Source organism: Mirounga leonina, unplaced genomic scaffold, assembly GCF_011800145.1.
Source record: "Mirounga leonina isolate KUSES-001 unplaced genomic scaffold, KU_Mleo_1.0 Mir_126, whole genome shotgun sequence".
NCBI lineage: Eukaryota > Metazoa > Chordata > Mammalia > Carnivora > Phocidae > Mirounga > Mirounga leonina.
In genome coordinates this window covers 1,811,271-1,825,368 of record NW_023270314.1, presented here as the reverse complement: position 1 = coordinate 1,825,368, position 14,098 = coordinate 1,811,271, and the positions used below count along the sequence as shown (strand labels likewise).

At 32.9% G+C, this 14,098-nt stretch overlaps 1 protein-coding gene across 5 annotated transcripts in view; it reads right to left on the bottom strand.

Annotated features, from left to right (window-relative positions):
- The window catches only part of PPFIA2 (PTPRF interacting protein alpha 2), a 467,879-nt gene that overhangs the window by 87,927 nt on the left and 365,854 nt on the right, over nt 1–14,098 (bottom strand). For all 5 annotated transcript variants that reach the window (XM_035002058.1, XM_035002061.1, XM_035002059.1 and 2 more), the window contains 4 exons: nt 9,917–10,000; nt 9,539–9,670; nt 7,925–7,987; nt 3,759–3,850 (listed from right to left, as the gene is read on the bottom strand). In XM_035002058.1, the coding sequence (XP_034857949.1) occupies nt 3,759–3,850; nt 7,925–7,987; nt 9,539–9,670; nt 9,917–10,000 (371 nt within the window). The remainder of the gene's footprint in view (nt 1–3,758; nt 3,851–7,924; nt 7,988–9,538; nt 9,671–9,916; nt 10,001–14,098) is intronic.

Genomic DNA, 14,098 nt, shown 5'->3' with positions numbered 1-14,098 from the left:
GGATGCAAATCCCCGGTTTTGTCAAATAGAACTTTAAAGCAAATGGACTAGGAAATCATTCCCCAAGTAGAGGACAGCTGTTCATTTTTATAGTGGTGAGCTTCAAATTTAATCAAGCAAACTGGTTTTATTATGGATTAGTCATATATAAAAACTAATGAACCAGGTTATACTCATAAATAGGACTTCTCTCAGCCTCTATAACAGGGTCTGTGTTTCATGAAGACAAAGGTCAGATTTTAATCACCACTGTATGCTTAAGGAGGTATTCCTAGCATATAATAAACACTTGATAAATATTTGGTAAGATAATGAATGAATGAAATTAATTATTATACAGTCTAAACTGTCTACCTCAGAATATTCTAAGTACATTTTTTCTGTCACTGCCTGGGTAATATCTCTATGGTCATCAGAGTGGAGATTCTAAAATTATAACTCATCATTCTAGGAGTAGTGTTTTCTTGTTGTTTTATCTCTCAACTCCAAGTCAATTATAAAAACATGAACCAAAACACAGATCTGCTCCTATTGATGCACTGCTTAAAACTCTTCAATGGCCTTACAATGCCCTCGACAATCTAGAACCCTCCTTCTTATTCCAGCTTCACTTCTAGTTAGTATCTGCCTCTTCTCTCTCCAGCCATACAGACTTCCTTTCAATTTCTCGAACAACTCACACTTTCCTCTAATCCTAAGCCTTTGAACATAGTGTTCTTTCTGCTGGAAATAGTCATCACACGTTTATGTGGTTAACATTTTTAAAGTCTCAGATTAAAATTCCCATTGTCTTATATTATTGTAGCCCCTCTATTGTAATTGTCCTCACAGTATCCCTGTATTTCCCGTTTGAAACATGTACTCTTCGTCACCATTACCACTATATCTCCAATGCAGTTTCTTGCAAGTAGAAAGTGCATAATTGATCTTGAAAGAGCAAAAGGCCTGAACCAACGCAACTTTAGAAGAGCCCATTGCTTATACTTCATCTAAAGCAGTTACCGCTCACCTCTCTTCTTTTATTCAACTCCAAGAGCTACTTTACTAACAGAAATCAGAGTCAATATTTCCTACATTTCAACTTTTAAATAATTTCTGGTGTACAATATTTTGAGTCATTCGGAGGTCTAAGTTACAATATAGTCACCGGTTCCTTTAGATATGAACCCTTGCAGTTTCCCCACCTGAATCTCCTGTAACTCTTGCATATAATCTCACCAAAGAACTTCCATAGATAAATCAAGTCTGAATTTTCTTAGAGAACATCTTTTACCCATCTCTAAGATTCCTGAAATGTCTTCCATTGTCCTTTCTAACGACCCAGATCCTACCTTTCTTCAAAGGTGAGCTAAATCAGACCCTCCAGCCATTTATTATTCTCAGATGAGATACTAGTAGAGGATATTAGTTACTGATATTCACCAACTTTAGCTCATCTCTTCCTACCTCTCTGCCTGTATGATCAATGAAATTCTCATGCATCTTCTGTTTTCTTTATAATTTCTTTTTAAATTGTGCGCTCAGAAGCATGGATGTTTGATAAATAATTGCTGTTCAATAAATATTGTTATCTTATAACATATTGTAATTCCATCCCATCAGTTTATAATTGCTGTTCAATAAATATTGTTATCTTATACCATATTATAATTCCATCCCATCAGTTTATCTATCAGTAATTCCTATAATACTTTATACTCATGATTTACTGTTTACAAAACCCCCTTTTGATCACATGTCACAGAGTAAGCTTGTGAGATAGTCATAAAAATATTATTTTATATACAATTTATGTAAAATACATATGAAATTTGAACTTATTAAGGAAAATAGGCTTTCCAAAATCAAACAGCTAGTAATAGCTTGTCTTAAACCTAGGGATGTCAGTCTTCTTATTCTTGGTCTAGCTTTGTTTCTACTACAAGCTGTTGTATCAGAGAAGAATTGTTCTATATGTACTTCCCAAGCTTCCACGATGATCCTTCGTTGTGGATAAGTGTCCCATTATTAGGCTGTCCATGATGACTCACTGCAGTGATGAAATTTTAGACAATACTTCTACAACTCTGTTTTTTTCCCCAATGATATGTATGTATATATTTAATTCCAGTATAATTAATGTAGAGTGTCATATTAGTTTCAGATGTACAATATAGTGATTCAACAATTTTATACATTACTCAGTACTCATCACAATAAGTGTACTCTTAATCCTCTTTACCTATTTCACCCATCCCCCCACCGCCTTTCCCTCTGGTAACCACCAGTTTGTTCTTTATAGTTAAGAGTCTGGTTTTTTGTTTGTCTCTCTCCTCACACCCCAGGACCCCCCTTTTTAAAATACAACTCTGTACTTCTGAGACCAAAGGTCAAAAAGCCAACAAAATGGCCATTTGGCTCTATTAAAAATATTAAACTTGTTGACTGGATGATGCTCATTCTAGGTATTCACTCTGTTGATATTTTTTATAAGCTCTTGCCCTTCATCAACACCATCATTGTCATCATCACCACCTTGTGAATATATATCACTGAATTAAAAATAGCTTCAGTTCAGATACATAAATCATAACAAAGCATTTAGACAAATAAACAAGATTTTCTAAATTAAAGACCTACATTTTTAAAAGTTCTTTGGGTGTTTTCGTGCCTGCAGAACTGTGTTTCTTATATTAAACTGAAGGTAGAAATACTCAAAATGCTGAATTTTATTTTTATTAATACTTTACATTAAAGAGAATATAAGCACCTTGATTTTTATTAATACTTACATTATTACTTTTATTAATACTTACATTAAAGAGGATATAAGCACCTTTTGAATTTTTTTAACTTGGATTTTTCCTCTGAGTATCTGAAAAATGCTTTATTAGATATTCATTCATTCAGTGATATCTATTGTGAGTATAATATACCAATGTTTGTTTATTTGTTTGTTTTAGGTGCTGAGATTATAGTAACCAAAACAAACAAAAATTCCAGCCTCTGTGGAGCTAACATTCTTAGGATAAGTATAAGACCAAGAAAAATGAACTTCTAAAAGTCTGTGGTGGTCAAAAGTTTCAGATAGCTGATATGATTGTGTTGTTAAATAAATAATCAAATAAGTAAATCCTTGTAGGGTTTCTTATTAACCTTAAATAAAAGGCCCTAGCACAAAAGAAAATTATATGTGAATTATCAAGATTGATCTATCTATCTAGAGAGTAAATAATCATATCATTGCTTCTTTCTTTCAAGATGAGGTATTGAGTCAAAGTAGATGAGTATGGCTAAACATATTTGTTTTTAAAACATGTACAATTTCTCCTTCACTCTGTATCTGCAATTAATTTAACAAAAGAGGTAGGTGCTAAGGGACCATAATTAATGATATTTCTTCAGTAACATTAAGCATTGAAAACATTTCTGCATGTAGAGAAAAGAGGTGTTGCCGCTTCCTAGAATGAGATGTAATCTCCTTATATACAGTTCCATTTCTTCATTGAACACTCTTTTTATGTATTTATAGCTATGTAATTAAATGCAGAATACAAAAGGTAATAATTTAAATTTTTATTGCATATTTGCAGGACAGATTACTAAATTAGAGAATGATTTTTGAATATAGAAACAATAAATCAGTCAGGAGTGAAGATAGGGCAATGCCTGCTGAGCAATAAGAGGTACTTATTTATTTTATTTGAGGCAATATGAAATCATAAAAAATTCATATTGATTTTTGGTGAGCTATAGATAAGATTTTAATTTACTATTACCTTGATATTGTGGGTTCAATTAAAGAGCCAGTTCTCATTTTCAATTGGTCAAGTTCAGATCTCAGCTTTTCAATTTCTTCTGCTAATCTTTCCTAAAAATCAAAGAAGTTTTACTCAGAAGATGTGTAAATGCCAATAATACCAACATTCAACTATGACAAACCAAGCTACCAAGCTTAATGGCTTTTTAAAAATAGAAAACTGATGGATATAGTTTTATTAAAGATAATAATCTTGACAGTAAAATATGCCTAATTTTTCCCTTGTAATGAAATGTGAATAGCAGAAATCAATAAAAATTATCTATACTGTCTGGCATTCATTAATCCTAAATTTTTGCAAACATATGGGAATCCTAAGATTATGACTAGTTATGTATACATCACTTCAAAATGCAGAGTCATAATCAGAGCCAGTTAAAAAATAAAGAAAAGGTCTTATTTATGCAGTAAGTGAAGGACTGATTATTCTATAAGCATTGTAGTACACATGGATGAACAGAAAGAAAAATGGATTAAAAAGATGGGAAAAAAATGATTACCTATTTTAAGTTAAAATTATCAGTTTGATATTGGTAGCATTATTTGTGCATCTGAAAATTTTCTCAGATTGGTATTATACTTCCAGTCTGTAGATTTTTTAAGATAAAGGTTGTCTTATAGCCCTTAATTAAATGCTTATGTAAGCATTTAATTTTGTTTTCATGATTATAACTTTTATAATGTTATAAAAGTTTAAATGTATCCTTCTGGATTTTCTATTGCTGTTTTATTTCCTGTCCCACCAGCCAATGCTTGACATTTTACTTGAATCATACTTCATTTCTCACTATACATTTTTGTCAGTGTGGCTTTGCCAATATTTCTCTCATTTGCCCTTTTTATTCTTAGTACCATCATTCTACTTAATACATTTTTTACTTTTTTCCTGCATTATTTCACCAGCTTCCACAGAAGTGGTGCTGTCTCCAATCTCTTCTCTACACAATCTTCTGCTAGTTGTATCATTTTATTTTTTTAATAAAAAATTATTTATTTTAGAGAGAGAGAGAGCGAGCATGAGCACGAGGGGGAGAGGGAGAAAGAATCTCAAGCAGACTGTGAGCTAAGTGTGGAGCCCAATGTGGGGCCCGATCTCAGGACCTTGAGATCATGACCTGAGCTAAAACCAAGAGTCAGACGCTTAACTGACTGCGCCACCTAAGTGCCCGTAGTTGTATCATTTTAAAAAATACATATGATCAGATAAATTATTTGCCTAAAATATTCAATGGTTTCTTATTGCATTTATTAATTCTTTTGTTTGTTATTTCCACAAATATGCATAGAGCACCTCTGTTGTGCTACACACTATGATAAAGTAGCAAAATAAAAAATTCCCTGCCCTCACATAATTTATAATCTAGTAAAAAAGATAATAAACAGAGTCTATAGGATGTTGGGAGGAAACAGAAAATAAAAGGGTCATGGAAGGGCTCTCAAATAAAGTGTTATTTGAGCAAAGACCTAAAGGAAGGGAGTTAAAAAAAAAGGGAATGTCTTAGGAAAAGGCATAGCAGGGGTTGCAAATGCCCCTTATTGGGAGGGGAGTATATTTGTTGAAGGAGTAGGCAAGGAGGTCACTGTGGCAGAAATGGACAGGTTAAAGAGAAAGACAGATAGGGAATAGATTTAGAAAAGTGTGGTTGCAGGGCTTGGGAAGGGTAGTCTTGAAAGCCTGGTCAACCATTTTGAAGTCTTTGGTTTTTACTCTGAGTGAGGTAGCAAATGACTAGAGGATTTTTGAGTAGAGAGGTAACATGATCATTCTAAGAGCAGTGAAATGGACCGTTGACTAAGATTGGGAAGGAGGGAAGAATAAAGTTATTACTGTTCTTCCAAAAACATAGGCAAGAGAATTGTGGCCTGGATAATAATGGTGTTAGAGAGAATGGCTGGATTTTGGTTATATCTTGATGACAGAACTAACAAATTTGCTATTGGACTGAATGTGGGGTGGGAGATAAAGAAAGGGGTCAAGAATGACTCCAAGGTTAACCTGAGTAAGAGAAGGAGTTGTGATTTACTGAGAAAATGAGAAGATGGCTGCTGGTGGTAGTTTAGACTGGTGGTGCTGGCGTTTGGGGTGGAGGGATTGACTTGTAATGTTTGAGGTGCCAAAGTGTCCAAATAAAGATACTGAGTTGGCTCTTGAATGCATGAACTCTCTTAGCAGAGAGGACCCAGTAGGTGATCTAAATTTGGAAATGCTCAGTTTATAGATGGTATTTAAATCCATGAGATCAAATGAGACTGAACTCAGGGACTGAATATGGAGAAGAAATTCAAAAACCAGTCCTAGGAATTTCATATTTTAGAGATCAACATGATGAAGAGAAACAATAAGAAGAGGCTGAATATACAGGAGATTTTGCTAATGATGGACAATCAGTTATAGATTATTGAGTCAAAATCTGAGTAGTAGTTAGATTAGGAAATATGTTCAGCTGTATGGGATGATATTCAGAAATGAGGTATGACCTGGGATTTGCCTCCTCTAGTTACTAGCATGAACAAGGGTGCAAAGCATGGAATGTTTAGTTCTGCTGGTTGCTTAGGCAGATTGTTGAAGCTACAAGGCTTGGGTAGGTGGTGGGGGAGTGGGTTCTGGGGATCTTGCCAGGAGCACACAGAGCTTTGGATAACATAACATTACATAACAGGATCAAGTCCAAAATCCACAATCTGGTCACAACCTAGTTCTTTAAACACATACCAGTCACAGCAAACTTCTGGTGATTCAGCAAATCAACCATCTTTGTTTTCCTTGTGCTATCACATAGGCTCTGTCCTCTGCCCTACCCTTCTCTATTTGGTAAGATCTTATATGCCTCCAAGAGCCTGATGAAATGGCACCTCCCCTGTGTAGACTTTCTTAACAACTTCAGAAAGAATTAGATGCTATCTTCTAGGCACCATATTATATTGCTACAGCAGATCTCTCTTGCAGGAGATCTTATATACTCTGACTGTGGGACCAAACAGCTTTAAATTAACATCATAATATTTAACATTCAGTGGGGCTAAATGTACAATTGCTTTTTTTTTTAATTTTTATTCTCTCATCTTTTCCAATACTTTCCCTATGCCATACTATTGCCAGATCTTCCCTCTGTCCCTCCCTCCCTTCCCTCCTTTGCTCCCTCTCTCTCTCCTTTTTCTTTTGTTCAACACACATGTATATGTCACTTCTTAAATTAGTGATTTTATATTATATTATATGCTTATGCTAAACAAAATGAAATCTGACAAAATTGCTCACAGGAATTTACAGGCTAATGAAGGAGGAAAAGACATATTAGCAATTACAGCTTTTAACATTTCATAATTTAGTCCTTACCTGCCTCTTCTACCATATATCCTACAATGGGAGTAACTGATTCTAGCCAAAATTGTTATGCCCATTATTATTTAAGATATCAGACTCCCTACCTCACCCCCTCCCCACACAAAGCACCTGCAATCATGCCACATGCACTGTATTTGAAAAGCTTGCGACATAGTCCTACCATTCCTTAAAGTTTTGTCAACTCACACCTTCCTGAAGCCTTCTTTATAGCAGCAATGTATTGTGATCTCTCCCACCTGTAGCTCTTACTGTCTACTTCACTCATTTGACACTTGGCATCTGCAACTCGCTGTTTTGTCAAAGGTGTGTTCTCTCTCAATTACATTTTTCAGCTACTTTGGAATTAGGATCATGTTTGCAAATACACAGCATAATTTATTATGCATAATAGATATTTAATGCATTTCTACCAAAATGATAACCTCAAACTAAACACAAATTAGTGCATACATTTTTATTCCATTTGTATAAAGCACAAAAAGTCAAAAGCATTTTTTTTTTCTGTTAGAAGTCAAGACAATGATTATCATTTAGGATAAAAGTAGTAATTGTACGTTAACAAGAGGGGGCTACCATACTGTTGATTTTTAGTGTGTTTTGTTTGTAAAAATTCATCAAGCTCTTTCTATATATGCACACTTTTCTGTATGTATGATATAAAAGTTAAAATTTTTTAAAAAGATAACATCCTAAACTTATTTCTTATCAAGTTTATTTCACAACAAAACATTCATCAGTGTAAAATAGAAAAATGGATAAAATGTAAGTTTCCATTATACCTTATCATGTAAAGATTCTTCCAGATTCTTTCTGAAAGTTTCTGATTCTTGAATTAAAACATTCTAAAGAAAATAAAAAAATAAAGAATTAACAAAACAGAAAATAATTAAATATGTAGATTAATTTTTTATTGCTCAAGAATCTTCTTTGATTCCTTCTCTTTGATTCCTTCCTTGGTGCATCTATTTCTTGGTTTCTGTGGAAACCAAATTTAAATAGAATCTTTACACATGATACCTTAACATTTAGAAAAATACATAATTTAAATGGGAAATGTTATTTTGCAACACTTGATTGACGAATGGAATAAATATTATCTTTTAAGCTATTTATGTTTTCCTCTTCTCAGTCTTTTAAAATTTGAAATAATAAAGTTACTCTTAAAATGAGAAAAAGTGAGTAACAGTGAAATATTAACCAAAGGTGTTATAGATAAAGAATTCAGATGAACTCATTTTTATTACCTGAAAAAAATAAAGAAAAAAATAAATTATCAGATCATATTTTTGAAAAGTTTAATTTCTGGACTTCTATTTCAAATACAGAATAATTAATTTCTAATAATGGTTAAATTATTAGAGAAATAAAAATGAAATTTTAACTATTTACAAAACTGTTACATCTCATGACATATGAAAATAAGTTGTATCATAGGTATAATTTTTTTAATTTTGTCATGAACATATTACTGTTGTAAAAGCTGTACACTTTTTTTATATTTACTACAAAGCATGACTTAAAATAATGTATTCTTTTCTAATTTAATTTTAGTAAAATTAAACTAAGTGTGTAGCAATTGGCAAAGTGGCCATGCGTTTGGAATTGAATGGGAAGAAGGCCCACCTTATCACTTTGTAATGGGTAAATTAATCAACCTACTTTAACAATTTCATGCAAACATTTTTCCTATTTTGTATGGATCAGGGGAAAATGTCTAGCTTGAGTAGTGATTGGTATTCAATCTAAATTTCCAAAATGATTTGTCTACCTGGGTTTTAGCCCCTACCTTTGTTTATACTCTGGAATTGGCAACCAGCTCACATAACTCGTGCTGGTCTGGTGGCTGCCAACTATCAATGAGACATATAAAATTGTGAATGATATTGCACACTATAAAGAAGCACTTTTTTTTTTGAAACAATGCAGCTGAAATTATTGCATTCCTAAACTCTGTACTGGGATTAACACTAGTTCTACTGGTAATATAAATTTACTCACATTCTGGCTTTTAGAGTAGTAGTAGATTTAGTTACTTGAAACATTTGAATAGTTCAATGCAAGGAGACTTCCCACATACCCCAAAATATTGATTTTTGTCTTATCACTCTTTTTTGCACACCAGGTGAAGGAGAACTAAAATATTTTCATTATAAAACACATTTTAATGCATTTATCTATACAATCATGCTAATCAGCATTTGTTAGTCATTTTAAAAATTTATCTTACACATGTTTACAGAACTACTTGTTCACTTCTAAGAATAAACCATATATACCAAAGGAAAATACATAGATCGTCTGATCAGGGCAATAAATGCAGCAGGGTATAAAACAACCATGATCATGAGCACATTGCTAAATATTCATGCGATTCTTCTCTCCTGTCATTTTACCTTCTCTTCTAGAGCAGCCATTCTCTCCTTTAAATGTAGCTGTAAGCGCTCATTGGATTCAGTCAGAAGTCTGTCCACAGTATCAGATAATCTTTTGTTGTGCTCCTCATTCATTTTCTCTCTTTGCCTAGCCTTACATTCAAGACAAAATAAATAAACTTGACATAAAAGTCATTTACACAAGTATTTTATATTTTTCTGGCTTAAAACTGATTTCATTTTATGTCTGGTGTGATTAAATTGGCAGAAACTTTTCTCCTTTTAGATGCAGAGAGCATATTCATAAGATTTTAAATAGAACCCATAATCAAGAAAGACAGTCATTTCTTACATGCCCGTAAACTGATGATCGAGGGGAGCGGTACTTAATATACATACTCTTTGAAGTTCTTGATTTTTCTCTTCAAGTTGACCTTCTAGATGTCTCATACGTTCTTCAATGTTTCCATGTCTCTCTTCGGCCTGTTGAGAAATATGAAAAATGTACCTGACATGTAAGATTTGGTTAACACTTTTCCTCTAAATAAATTGAAATAAAATGTAAAGCAAGCTACTACCAACTGCAAATGTAATTTTCAAAAAATAAACTTTCTTTAAACAGGCAGCTGAACAGCATTGCTTGAAATGTGTCAGCTACAAAGGCCTGTTACATCCAAGCATCAGCAAAACATTGGACTTATTTATGAGCAATGAAATCAGCCAAATGTAACATGCAGACTGTGCATGGTTTGAACACAAACCTGCCATTGTCCAATCTTAAGCTCCTGAAGCACTGAACTGCACAGATGGTTGATTATCAATAAATAAAAGTAACATAATTTTTATAAATGAAAAGAAAAACTTAGATGGATTCTATTTAGCAATAGAAAGTAAAGTCCAGTAGGACTACCTTCCTACGTATGGAGATCATTTCTTGTAGTTTAGCTTCCATAACATATTGATAATCATCAGATGAGGTAGAAGAGGTTGGATCAGACTAACAAGTCAAGGAAAAGGAGAGGGACAAAATTGAAAAATCAGAACTAAAGACACTGACACTGAACAGAACATAGCACAGAATGCTTAAAAGAAAAATGTGACAGCAAATTTAATACTTTAATAGACGGAATTTTATATGAAAAGAACTACACTGATATCTGGTGAACACGATGCAGTCAATGGTTATAAATGAAAAACAATGATATGCCCAAATAAAAAGCTACCAACCTAAGGTATGGGAGGTTAGTGATGGTTGGCAATGAAAGACTACTACAGAATGAATTAAAGCAACTCTGAAAGAGTCATGTAAAAATTGGAATTATGGGAAACCAAACACTAGAATATGTCTCTGTTAGATTGTGAAAAGTTTTGTATTTTGGCTTGTTTATCCTATTACTTAAGAATAATGGAAACAATGTATCTCAGTGTTGAAGTGTATGCTAAGGCAATGACCCAGGTGAAATAAATTTGGAAGAAAATTTATTACAAACCTAACACTGTAGAAATCAAGAAAAAGCTAAGCCAGGGGAAATCATTATTACGGGTGTTCTCCAGTTCAAGCAGGATTGAGTTTCCTCAGCAACAGTGACAAACTTACAAAATGACTTCTGGCCTCTGAACACACAGTATGACTCTAGGTCTAGAACCTTAGCACCTGTTCTCAGATATAGCCTTAATTTGAAATTTTAAATGAAAGTGATTAAAAGTCCTCAAATTACCAAGACGACAATATACTGTGAGGACAAGAGAACTTATTTAGGAACTCTCCTAAATGACACTAGGAACCACTCCCAAACTGTTTCTGTGTTATTTGTTGCTATGGAAACAAAATAGTGCCCTAAAGTGAGCAGGCAGCACGGTGCCTGGGTGAGGTATTTGCCCCGCGCCAGGGTTAGTTACATGTCTTGGAGGTGATTGTCAGGTTACCAAAGACACAGAGTGTTAACACATGTGACACTGCTGATAGCTGAATTGTATTAGTATGTTATGCACAGATTACATGTAAAATTAAAGCAACATTTTAATCATAATTACAAGTTAAGTAATTATAACATCAAAATTATCCTATGTCAGATCTAGAAGATTGAACTCCAGAGCATATTCTATTTTATAAGTTTATTCTAAAACAGTGAAACTTACTTTATGCAAATATAGGACTATATATAAATATGTCATGCAGTACCTGAAAAGAAATAGTAGCCTATTCATGTATTGGCTCATATGCATATGTACTATTTTATGCAACAAATTCCAACTAATCTACAAAATAAACTTTTATCATTTAACTGGTGTACTTATACAAATTACAACTCAATATTTACATTTTGTAAGATTTTCCTTTTGATATTCTTGTTTCATAAATGGGAAAGTAATGAAGAAATAACAAATAACCAATTTCTCTTCCCAAATTTCCAAGCAAAAGAAACACAGAAAGCTACCATAGTTCCCAAATGCCATAAAATGATTTTCTAATATCACTTAAAACCTAGAATTCAAATAAGAATACAGTAAATGGGACAAAATGTTGTTGAAATTAAATAATCTAAATTCATTAAGGTATCTGTAATCTTTCAAAAGTACATTTTAACAGGCAATTGGTGGTACAAAAATTAATCAGGTGACTGATTCAACATAGTCAAGTCATGAACATTTCCATTTCCAAAACTGTCTCTTCAAAAGTTTTCATCCTAACTATTGAAAACATACCAAACATTGTGAAAATTCACTTCAGAGATTGAACAAGAAATCTGTCAAGTTTAAATTACTTTGTTACTGTTGATATTTTTATTGGTACTAAAAATGAATGAAATACCTTATGGAATTCAAGATGAATTATGTCCTTGCTGAGGGAATATGCATTTTAATTAAAGAAGTAAACATCATAAATAAAAAAACTGGGAGCCCAAAGTCTTTATTGGTTAATTTTGTGTATACTTGCCAAAGCCAAATTATAACTTTTATCCATAGCCATTAATCAATACTTCTGACTTTCTAAGCCTTAAATGAGCTTTACCTACCTATCTACACATACACACAAACACACACATACACAAAACATAATCTTATCAACCAAAGAATAAATTCAGACATCATTTCTATACAAAAACTGGTATCAATTTTCAACTACTGTTGATTTATGTTCATCTTAGCTTTGTGAAGACTGCAGTTTAAGTAATTAATGTAAATACAAGAACAATCTGCTATTTTTTGTATTCCTTGATGGGATATAGAGTTTATCTTGATTTCACTCTTTAATGTGACACAGGAATATTTCAAATGAGCTAAAGTTTTAGAGGAAATTACACATAGAAATGGCTTTGAGAAAAGCATGAATATATTTAGAAATGGAAAAGAAATAAAAGTTAAAGAGGGGAGGACCAAAGAGAAGAAAAAAGAATAGGTAGCAGATAACAAAAGCAGAAAAAAATATATAGGCCAAATAAAATGTCTGAAAATTATTTAGGATGTCATTCATAATATAGGAGAAGGAAGCTTAGCTTCAAGCTAAGCAGAATCTTTTTACTTCAGTGTCAAAAATATTAAGAAGTAGAAAAAAATTATGATGATCAATAATAGTGATATATTGAAAATGAACTAACAATGAAAAAATAAATAAGTAAAGCAGGTTCTAGAGACAGTCCCTAAAGGTCTGTGAACTGAGGAGAAGAAAAAGTACAAGATCATTACAGCCATAAAACTTGGGAAAACAAATGAAAGAGTAACATTTTAATAAAAATATTATAGGCAGAGGGAATGTGTTGAGGATGAAACCATCACTGACAAATGTGAATTAAATATGTCAATAATCTAGAAACTCTATAGTTGAAATAATGGTGTTTATACTACATAGAGTCAGCCTGAAGAGAAAGTGGTAAGAAAGAGAAGCAGAGTGAAGGATAAAACTCTACTGAAAAAGGAGAAAATCAAAAGGATTCAGATGAAGTGAAATTTTAGCAACATATTATTAGGTAGAAGTAAACTGAGGAAATTATTTTGGGTACATGAATGAATATATGAATCAAAAATAAATAAATAAATGAATAAATAAATAAGAGTCCCAGAGAAAAAAGGAGGGCAGAAAAGATAAGGCATATATTTCAAGTTATCTCTTTTTATTTTTTTTATTATGTTATGTTAATCACCATACATTACACCATTAGTTTTTGATGTAGTGTTCCATGATTCATTGTTATATTCTAAATTAAGGAATCTTAGGAATGTATAATTTGAAGCCTCGTAAATCAAGTATTAATGTTTTATTTTTTATTTTTTTTAAAGATTTTATTTATTTATTTGACAGAGAGACACAGCGAGAGAGGGAACACAAGCAGGGGGAGTGGGAGAGGGAGAGGGAGAAGCAGGCCTCCTGCCGAGGAGGGAGCCCGATGCGGGGCTCGATCCCAGGACCCTGGGATCATGACCTGAGCCGAAGGCAGACGCTTAACGACTGAGCCACCCAGGCGCCCCAAGTATTAATGTTTTAAAGTATGTTTCATCCTCAGTCCATCAGAGGTTAGTTTGGAGCAATTATTTGGTGAATTTTAAATCGTGTTACTTTGAGAGAGATTCCAGATTTTCTTG